The sequence below is a fragment of the Glandiceps talaboti genome, chromosome 10 (genome assembly GCF_964340395.1).
Source record: "Glandiceps talaboti chromosome 10, keGlaTala1.1, whole genome shotgun sequence".
NCBI classification, from domain to species: Eukaryota; Metazoa; Hemichordata; class Enteropneusta; family Spengelidae; genus Glandiceps; species Glandiceps talaboti.
Genome location: NC_135558.1, coordinates 1,651,363 through 1,662,500, shown reverse-complemented (window position 1 = coordinate 1,662,500; position 11,138 = coordinate 1,651,363). Strand labels below are relative to the sequence as shown.

The window sequence follows — 11,138 nt, the reverse complement described above, 5'->3', positions numbered from 1 at the left end:
TCTAATCGAGTCTCACTTAAAATCAAGAAAAGTCTGGTCACCAAACATATTTTTGAAATAGAGGTCAAAGTGATATCAAAATTTAGTCATTTCAGAATTCAATATGGCTGCCAAATCCAATATGGCTGCCAAGTATTGTGTTAACTCTATGGGAAAATAACAAAATTGTTGATGTCTTTAAAAAAACAAGATGGTGTACCCAAAAATTTCTTTTCTTATTTTAAAAGGACCACAAGCTAAGCTTTCGCCCCCGAGGCACATGCCATCACACTTCTGGACAATTATGCATTGTTCAGTCAGAATGAAAAATATCACAATATAAAATAATTTATACAGAAATTTTATGATCAACTTTTTGAAATATTTAAGATATTAAAATTCATTTATGTACAGCATTGGGTTCAGTTACAGCAAAGAGACAGTTGATAATAGTAGGTAAAGTTATAAAATGTCAAATGAACCTTTAACTTCCTTCAAATTCTTTCCAGACTCTTTAACTTCATAGGTATTTTTAGGAACACATGTCCTTGAGGTGTCCATCAATTATAATGATAAGAATCTTTTAGAATTTGAAATTCAAGAAATTTTGCCACTGAACATGTACCATTTTATGTATGTTGTTGTCAGAAGACAACATTTGACAAGATATTTTTTGTGATCCTAGCAAAACAACTATAGCATTCAAATGAAAATCATTCAGAAATATGAGGATGTACTCTGCAAGTTGTACTCCATGGAGTCAGGAGCCAATTCTTGGAGAAAATTAATATAATACTATTTATTTCAATCTGGCACCTTTTCCTTTGATGACATTGCCCTGAATATTTGTTCCATATAAAAAAGCAATGAGAGTATTTAATGTAGTGTTTTGATGAAAACTATAGACAGTCTTTCAAATGGTTATTGATATTCACTTATAATTTATATTACTTTTCCAGGTGTATGGGGTCCTCAAATTGGTGCCATGGCTGGAGTGAATGTTCCACTGGTTGCCATGAAACATGCATATGTTGTTACAGAGAGAGTAGAAGGTGTATCTAATATGCCAAATATCCGAGATCATGATGCCTCTATCTATCTCAAAGTACAAGGTGATGGGCTCTCTGTAGGTGGTTATGAACCAAATCCAATCTTTTGGGATGATGTAAGTTTGAACACTGCCCTCTATCAGAAATTTAAAAAATTACTTTGTTTTTGAACGGTGTGTCTTTTTGTATAGACCATTTCTTTGCTTAAAAATGTTTGTGCTTTCAATTCTGTGCTGCTTGTTTATCAGAAAAAGGTGATCTTTTTAGCCACTATGATTTCCGTTCAGTATTACTCCAAGAAAAATGACCTGATTTTCAAAGATTTTTTTACACTGGTGGCAGTTTCCGTTGTGTGTTTACTTTGATGTGTATGAAGTCAATAATTTGTTAATTTTGATTTTGCCAATTTTGGCTGTTTCATACAGATATAGATCATATAGATGATAAGAAACATGTCAAGTATATAGTATACACTCCATCCCCAAATATTCATAAAAAAACCAGAATATGACAATTGATGAAAATCATTCAAAACATTAATGAATAGACCCCAAACTGAAAGTAAAGTTGAAAAACTGTTGTTTACGTTAAATTTTAGGTGAAACCAGACTTTGCCTTCTCATTGTTTGACCTTGACTGGGATGTGTTCATGCAACACGTTGAGGGCGCTATAAACAGGGTACCAATTTTAGAAACAACTGGCATAAAATCCACTGTATGTGGTCCAGGTAGGTTGACAATGAAAACAACTGAGTCAGATGCATTGTTTGTTATGTAATCATAAGGGAAGTATAATCCTAGATAACATATTACCATAATGTTTAATAATTTTGGGTGAAAAGTGTATTCATCAAAACATGGACCTTATTTCAATCACTAATACTCTGGGTCTCTGTGAAAAAAGTGTTTTTTGGTGTAATTTTGACTAAAGAAGAATCACAACAAATTCATTTCAAGTAAAGATGGCAGTAGTGATTACTCTAAGGCTTAACAGCATATTACAGTTAGTTGCACATTGTCTTAGTCAACTTTTGCAGTGATATTTTTATGATTTGTGAAGTTCAAGCAACAACAAATTTGCCTTTCATTAGAGAACACATTGGTCAGACTGGGTATATTTATCTGGTAAAAAATGTTGTTAAAGTCTTCTTAAAAAAGCTTTCAAAGTTGTTGAGTATAAATTTACAAACATGTTTATTTTGATAATAAACTATGCACATCAACAAAAAAGATTGAAATGTACTCATTAGTCTATTTTTTTTTTCAAATTTTTTTCCCAATGTTTTCAGAATCCTTTACTCCAGATCACAAACCATTGATGGGAGAATCACCAGAAGTGAGAGGTTTTTATCTAGGATGTGGTTTTAATAGTAGTGGTATGATGTTAGGTGGTGGGTGTGGAAAAGAATTGGCTCACTGGGTGGTCCATGGCAGACCAGAAATTGACATGTATAGCTATGATATCAGGTGAGTAGTGTTTACATTGTGATGTGATGTGATGTGATGTGATGTGATGTGTTGTGATGTGATGTGATGTGATGTGATGTGTTGTGATGTGATGTGATGTGATGTGATGTGATGTGAAGTCATGTCATGTATATGAAATCTGACATCAAGTACGATTCTAGGACAACTGCCCCCCGGACAATTGCCCCCCGGACAATTGCCCCTAGACAATTGCCCCCGAAGGACAATTGCCCCCGAAGGACAATTGCCCCCGAAGGACAACTGCCCCCCGGACTACTGCCCCCCAACGAAAAAAAAATCGTATTACAGATGTACGGGTTTGTCAATCATTAAAAAGTCACCGTCGGCAACGTACCGCCGCAACTTGCGTACATTATACTCACTACATTCACATTAACATTTGCACGTTTTACTCTATTGTCATCTGTGATAATCGTCACGTGCTAGATTTTCTTCGGGGAATAGCCCACAATTTACAGTTTTAAACACTGGCTGGTCATGATAAACCGAGCCGAGTCACCATTTACTGTCACCAAAGTCTTACGAGAATGTACATTCTGAGTCTCAATATTTTTTCTACTTTTGACTCGTTTTCTATCTTGTTACCTGTATATTTTGTATTGAACTGATAATAAATAAATCTTTTCCAGTAAAAAAATGACTTCGTGTTTGTGTTTGTACAAACCCGTACATCTGTAATACTAGTTTTTTTTTTCGTTCGGGGGCAGTAGTCCGGGGGGCAGTTGTCCGGGGGGCAGTTGTCCTTCGGGGGCAGTTGTCCGGGGGGCAATTGTCCTTCGGGGGCAATTGTCCTGTTACCATCAAGTACGTCTCTTGACATATCCATGTATACTGTTATGCAGTGCATCTTCTAAACCACTTTGACACACAACAAAACTTCTTGTGACACATAAAATTATTTGAACCCATATTTCTGAATATATACTGACTCACAAGAAAACCCGGTTTTGTTGTTTTGACCCAAGACAGAAATATGTTGTCTTCCATCAGAGGACACAGTGGAATAGAAGTAATGATGTACAAGAATGAACACTTCAAATAACAATGACAAATGTATAGATCAATTCGAGCTAAAATGATGATGTTTTCATTAAAAAAACTTTTGGTTTTGTTTCAAGACGTTTCCCAACTTGCCTGACTGACAAACCCAAATGGGTGAAGGATAGAAGTCATGAGGCATATGCCAAGAACTACAGTATGGTCTTCCCTCATGATGAACCATTGGCCGGCAGAGATGTAAGGATAGACCCCTTCCACAAGGTAAGCAACTTACAAGGAAACATTTCAAATGTGATACATACACCTAGAGTTGCACATTTGGTACCACTTTGTTGCTATGTAGAAATTACCAGGAACCACTTTGTTGCTATGTAGAAATTACTATGTGCCACTTTTGTTGCTATGTAGAAATTACTATGTGCCACTTTTGTTGCTATGTAGAAATTACTATGTGCCACTTTTGTTGCTATGTAGAAATTACTATGTGCCACTTTTGTTGCTATGTAGAAATTACTATGTGCCACTTTTGTTGCTATGTAGAAATTTCTGTGTGCCATGGTGAGATAATGGAACATATTATATTTCATTGTTAGGTTTTACAAGATGCTGGTTGTGTTTACCAAGAAAGACATGGTTGGGAAAGACCTGGATGGTTTGCAAGAAAACCAGCTCCTGTGAGTTGTACTTATACTTGTAATAGTTTGAATGTGTTCATACCATTGTGTGTGTGTGTGTGTGTGTGTGTGTGTGTGTGTGTGTGTGTGTGTGTGTGTGTGTCTGTCTGTCTGTCTGTCTGTCTGTCTGTCTGTCTGTCTGTCTGTCTGTCTGTCTGTCTGTCTGTCTGTCTGTCTGTCTGTCTGTCTGTCTGTCTGTCTGTCTGTCTGTCTGTGTCTGTCTGCCAGCCTGCCTGTCTGTTTTTCTCAGACAGACAGACAGACAGTCAGATATGACAGTGATGGGTTGACAGACAGACAGACAGACAGTCAGATATGACTGTGATGGGTTGACAGACAGACAGACAGACAGTCAGATATGACAGTGATGGGTTGACAGATAGATAATGAAAGTCAGTGTAATATGAATGGTTTGATTACTTGACACTAAAGTTTAAGTTGATAACTTTTAATGTTTTTTAAACTCTATATTATTTTCAGCTTCTGGACTATGACTTTTATGGTTCCTATGACATTCCAAGACATGAAGGTTATGAATATGAGAACAGACTGTCTGATGAATACACATTTGAATGGCCACCACATCATCACATTGTAAGTTACTAAGTACATGATTTGCTGATCATTTGAATGCCAAAGTGAAATCTGATTGGTCATGTGAATATTTCTACTTTGCATAATCAGTTATTTAGAGTTGTTGTACATTTTTAGCTGGTAACTATCTCTTCAAGTAACATTAAAACGAGAATAATCTATTCTGAAATCCCCAAGTCTCAATCAGTCACCAAAATCTCATGTTATCAGAGTTTCACCTTAAACTTACTGAGATTGATTCTGAAGTTGTCAAAATACATGATTAAATGTGAAAAGCAACAAGAGCTGGTTTCTATGCAGAATATATGTTACATGCTGAAAAATGCCACTGGTGCTGCCATAGGTTTACTGCCAATGAATGGCTAGTATTTTGGTTTTCTTTACCTCTGTAGATTGGAGAGGAGGTGAAAGCCTGCCGTGAAAGGGTAGCAGTCTTCAACATGTCTTATTTTGGCAAGTTTTATCTGACTGGACCTGATGCTCAGAAAGCTGTAGATTATATATTTACTAATGATTTATCCAAGCCTGTCGGTAAGTTCAACAATTTCATTTTGCATATTGATTAGATCATTAGATTTGTTTTCAACATTTGAATCTTAGCTTGCATATTAGTAGATATTCATGTAGCAAAAAGAATTTTTGTGTCAAAAATCTATATTTGACAATGAAATGTCATTTCTTATTTGCATATTAAGTAGATCATTTGCATATATGTATAATTATGTATGTTATCAAGACTTGTGTATGTGAAAAGTGCATCATCATCTTGGTAAACTTAAAAGTGATATACTCGTACCAATAAAATATTTTGTGATGCTTGAAAACAATATTTCTCTCAGAAATATGGTGTTGAAATAGTTTTATGTGTGTATTTGTCTACACAGGGTCAACAGTGTATACATGTATGTGTAACAAAAATGGAGGTGTTGAGAGCGATTTGACAGTGAGTAAACTGGAGCCTGGTCCAGGTGAAGGAGAACATGGTACAGTTTTAGCACCAAAATCCAGTGGTAGGTACAATGATGTTAGGGATAGCCATGTGGGGAACAGCGCCCTCTTGTGGTATAGTAGTGGACATTTACATAAGTGTTAATTTAAAGGCCTGTGTTGGATTAGGATTGAAATACAGTTGTCATGCTGAGCTTAATCCAAACATATAATCCTATCTAATCCTTATAGCTTCACTGATATGGATAACATTACATTAATGTGAGTACCAGGGATTGAATCATGGGTCTTTAAAGTCTAATTGACCCAGGATGACCTAGAATGGGAGTTGATCTTATTACAGGTCTTCACCAAAGGGTACATACTAGTATTTATCTGAAAAAAAACTATGAACTATTGTCACTAGGTGGCACTATTTAATATAAATGTTCATTCATTTGTTACGAGATGGGAATATTTTATAGATTATAATGGATTTTGTTAATCTTCAATCAAGCTTATCTCTAATCAAGCTTACCTCTAATCAAGCTTACCTCTAATCAAGCTTACCTCTAATCAAGCTTACCTCTAATCAAGCTTACCTCTAATCAAGCTTACCTTCAAGCAAGGTATTCCATTCCATTGCGGTCTGTTAGGTACCAAACAAGCGTATTCCAGGGTATGGGGGTCCATTAAGTTACAATCAACCAGCTAATTCCGTAGCTCTTAGGGTCCATGGGGGTCTGTCACAAGACGATGGTTTGTACTTTGTAGGTTTATACTTTGATAACACTATGTATGTTCATCATGGAAGCACTAAGATTCATACACAAGTTCTCTTCCACTTTTGATTGAGAAACAGACATGTTTCAAACAAGTCACTTGTCCTTCTTCAGTGTCTAACTGGATCTGACAGAATGATACAAATTTGCTGGAGGTGTTGAGTCACCAGAGGTGTGAAAAGGTTAGCTTCAATATATGTAAATTCAGGTGTGAAAGTACTTGTCAGTTGTGTACATCTAACTGTTCACCTTCTGTGATGATGTCACTGTAGATTGGTGGAATGTCATATTTTCCTACATTGGACAGACTATTGACATCCCACCTTGTGAATAAACATTACCTCATACACTAATTATAATTTGATTTCATTTCCTCACTAGGTGCAGCATTCTACATTGCTGCTGGTGGTGGTAATTCTCAGCAGAGTTACTCCCACATTCTGACTGTTATTCAAGATATGAAGTTTGACTGTGAGTTGGTTGATAAATCTGATGATATGGGTATGATCAGTGTACAGGGTCCTCATAGGTAAGGCACACACACACACACACACACACACACACACACACACACACACACTGTGAGTTGGTTGATAAATCTGATGATGTGGGGTATGATCAGTGTACAGGGTCCTCATGGGTAAAACACACATGGTCATTATGCCTTGATAGTCTGATACTAATCTTTATGGCCCAGATATGGATTTTTGTGGACCAAGGTTGTACGGTGTATTAAAAACAAAACTACCAAGGTCTGAAAAATCCATATCTGGGCCATAAAGGTTTTATCAAATTACACTCCTTGTAGTGGCACAGAAACATCACCTGAATCACACAACCACATACATTGATAGTGAAATACTATTTTTTCTGTAAATACAATGAAGAAATTATCAAAGCCAAATCACTGAGTGAACAGATATCGATAAACGTGACACTTGCTGTACATACAGAAAATTATTGCATTGGTTTGATGCACGTGCTTTCCATTGAATAGCATGGAGTCGATACTGGGTATATGATAATTTATATTCTTGTGTAATTTTGATGAACAAACTTTGTTTGGAGATTTTGAAAGGTTGTATTTTGCCTCAAATGTCAAAAATCAAGTATATGACTGAGTAGAAGGTTGTCGGTGGCTGAGTAGTTAAAACCACACTATATACCTTTTACCTCTACAGTCAGTGTTCAAACCTAGGTCAGCTGGGGTTTGATGAAATGTATCACTCTGTAAAAAGAGTGACGTCATTCAGTTTGACTAAATTTTACCAAAACAATGCAGGTTGCCCCTCACTTGGGTTTCCTCCAGACTGTATTAACACTAAATCCATGAGTGGTGGCCCTCACTGAACTTCTTGGGAAACAAGTTTTTGAAAACTTAAACAACTGTCCAGTATAAATAAAAGATTACGCAGCATTTTTACTGTTTAATAGAACCATGCAGGTGACAAAATCTTGGACAAAAAGTTCTCCTCCAAAAAGAAACTATTAAATATTATACTGTACTGTTTAATTAGTAACATCTATGTTTCTGTTGACAATGTGTAAGTTAGCCTCATGATACATATTTGTGAGAATTCATTTGTAGTGTCGTACACACTCATTCCCAAAATGAATAACAAATGGTTTATGATCTTTTCCACAGCAAAGAAGTTCTGCAGAAATTAACCCAAACAGACCTCAGCAATGAAAGCTTCCCTTTTTCCACACATAAACTTGCCAAAATTGCTGGCCACCTGGTGAGACTTATACGACTGACATTTGTTGGTGAATTGGGATGGGAACTTCATATACCTAGGGAGTCTTGTGTTGATGTGTACCAAGCCATCATGGCCATTGGTGCTCAGTATGGAATAACCAATGCTGGTTATCGTGCCATTGATTCTCTTAGTTCAGAAAAAGGTAACATTACAATGAATTACCATGTTGTTAAATTCCTTGTGTTGTACTAAGGGGACACTATTTTCACAAACCTTGTAAGACGTTGTTTGATACTAACTAGTAGTTGTCAATTCTAGATCTAGTCAATATTTTGTATGTTTATGTATTTATATTCATCTTTGTCATGTCCCGATTGTTTCGACCTCACTTCATGTTAACAGGACTGTTTTAACCCAATGAAACTGTCTGCAGTCATGTTATTAATTATGTCCTCAATCTTGTTGACTATCAACTCGTACTCACAAGAGCTGCCAGGTCTGAAATTTTGTATTTAGTTATGAACCTATTGTCCAGTAAAGTTTGCATAAAAATGTCATGTATATGTCTATCAACAGGTTCCATTGGGAGAACAGTGCTATTGCACTGAAATGGTGTCTGTATATGAAAGATTAATAAATAAATAAATCTTGGTCGTCATGTCTCAAAGTCAGTACCTAGTTGTCCTTAGACCAATCATTTGACCACTAAGAGTGTTATATGTAACCGAACTTTATGATAGTAGTAACAACTTTCTGTGGAAAAACCCTAAAAAAAACTTGTCTATTTAGTATAACTATCAGTAAAATGTATTGTTCCACCATTGTTGGCAGGTTATCGTCATTGGCATGCAGATCTTAGAATGGATGACACCCCATTGGAAGCTAACCTGGCTTTTACATGTAAATTGAAGAAAGACACACCTTTCCTTGGAAGAGAAGCTTTGGAAAAACAAAAGAAGGATGGACTTAAAAGGAAGTTAGGATGTTTTACTGTGGAAGGGTAAGTTGAGTTGGGAAAAGATACTTTATAAAATTGATGTACAATTAAAGTTTCTCTCAACTGTATATAGCCTTTGACGTTAAAGTTATAGACATTCTGATTAACTGATAATATCGTAGACATTATTCAAGAAGCCCCCAGTAATACTTTTGTTGGTATGTTTCTTTAAAACAGTGATTTTTCAATTATTTTGTGTTCTATAACAATAAACTTTATTATTATTTTCTGTAACTTTGTAACAAAATACCAACCAGTACAATTCCATAAAAATGGATGCAAAGTTTCAATGTTTGATTTTAACTTCTGTAATTTTTTTTTGCCCCCCAACAGATACACTCCCCTCCATGGACTTGAAGCTATCTGGCGAAATGGTGAAGTTGTTGGTTTCATTCGTACTGCACAGTATGCTTTTGCTATTGGTAAGACAATCGCATATGGATATGTGAGTGATCCCAAAGGAGCCACTGTCAATAATGCCTACTTGAAGGAGGGAGACTACCAAATAGAAAGTATGGGAGAAACATTTCCAGCAACACTGCATATAAAATCACCTTTTGATCCTAAAAATAATCGCATCAAGGGCATTTATGAAGATGGAATAACAATTACAATACCCGAACCACTGAAAGCAGCTGAGTCTGGTGTATAAAGGGAAGATAACAAAGCTCTTTCATACATTTTGATCTCAGATCATTTTAAAAACTCGGTTAGCTTGATTATTTTCATGTTAATTACCATATTACCAAATGAAATGAACTATTATAAGGATGGTATTGCAACATATTTTAACTTTTGGAGATAATGTAAAAATTGTACAAGTTTGACAGGGAATCATTCAGGGGTACATTACTGTTTTAATCATGGAAAAGCTGAATTTTGGGTATGTACCAGAAATTGAATTTATAAAATTTGTTAAACAATAAAATTTATATGGATGGCCTTAATATATACCTACATAATAGATGATTTACGATGTATATTATCTAAGATCTCACCATTTTTAATGTTGATATACAAAATAACTCAATTATTGAAGACAAAGTGTCTTTCCTGGAATGTCATTTGTACTTTTGAAGAGGCTGTATAAGATACAAGTACATAGTATAAAGTCTGTTACTATGGTAACTATTGTCAGCAGTTACTGTAAATGTTGCATTGGAATGAAATAACAACTAAAACTACATGTAATACTGTTTGTAAGTTTTAGATTTTGTAACTGGCAATGAGTAACAAATGTACTGGCCAGAGTCAGATTAGGATTAATATTTAGGTGTGGCAAACAGTATGAGTAATCCATATGGCATCACTGATTGGATAAGTAGTGTATTAATCTAAGTCAATGAGATTCAAACATGGGGGTTTAATGTAATGTAGACGGGATTTAGCATTGTATGCACTCCTTAAAGGCCAAGGTTTCAATGCCACGTTCTTGCATTAGTGTAAATTTTAATCTGTGAAGCAGGGTCAATTTTTTTTTCTATAGCTGTACTTACAGACATTGGAAAGGATCCCTACATGTCTATGCTCTCCTTCACACCAAAATTTGAATCCTAATACAAACTGTGTCTTTAAGTTTGTTAATGTTCTCTCTGTATTTGAAATTGAATGATATTTTGTGTGTACTTTAAATATCTATAGTGTTTGCTGGATGCATACAGATCATTTGGAGATTGTCATATCACATGTGTATGTATGTATGTATGTATGTATGTACACTATGAAGATAGATCATGAAACTAAAGAGAACAAATTCTGAACTTTACACAAATGTTCACCTTATGTGGCTTTAGGGTATTGACACTAGTTTTCTTCCTATAGAGTACACAATTTGCTATTATGAACACTTCATTATTACAGACTGTTACCATGACAACTTTAATATTGGTCTGTTGCAAATTCAATACACTGTATATAGTCAATGCCGAATAGATTTTTTTTTGTAATGG

At 35.4% G+C, this 11,138-nt stretch overlaps 1 protein-coding gene across 1 annotated transcript in view; it reads left to right on the top strand.

Moving 5' to 3' along the window:
* LOC144440982 (sarcosine dehydrogenase, mitochondrial-like) overlaps positions 1-10,842 on the top strand; it is a 17,350-nt gene extending 6,508 nt beyond the window's left edge. The window contains exons 5-16 of the mRNA XM_078130477.1: positions 939-1,144; positions 1,627-1,756; positions 2,318-2,495; positions 3,635-3,776; positions 4,109-4,189; positions 4,670-4,783; positions 5,176-5,314; positions 5,668-5,793; positions 6,874-7,021; positions 8,138-8,394; positions 9,024-9,192; positions 9,523-10,842. Coding sequence (XP_077986603.1) covers positions 939-1,144; positions 1,627-1,756; positions 2,318-2,495; positions 3,635-3,776; positions 4,109-4,189; positions 4,670-4,783; positions 5,176-5,314; positions 5,668-5,793; positions 6,874-7,021; positions 8,138-8,394; positions 9,024-9,192; positions 9,523-9,841 — 2,009 coding nt within the window. The 3' untranslated portion in view covers positions 9,842-10,842. The remainder of the gene's footprint in view (positions 1-938; positions 1,145-1,626; positions 1,757-2,317; positions 2,496-3,634; positions 3,777-4,108; positions 4,190-4,669; positions 4,784-5,175; positions 5,315-5,667; positions 5,794-6,873; positions 7,022-8,137; positions 8,395-9,023; positions 9,193-9,522) is intronic.
* The last annotated feature ends 296 nt before the right edge of the window (positions 10,843-11,138 follow it).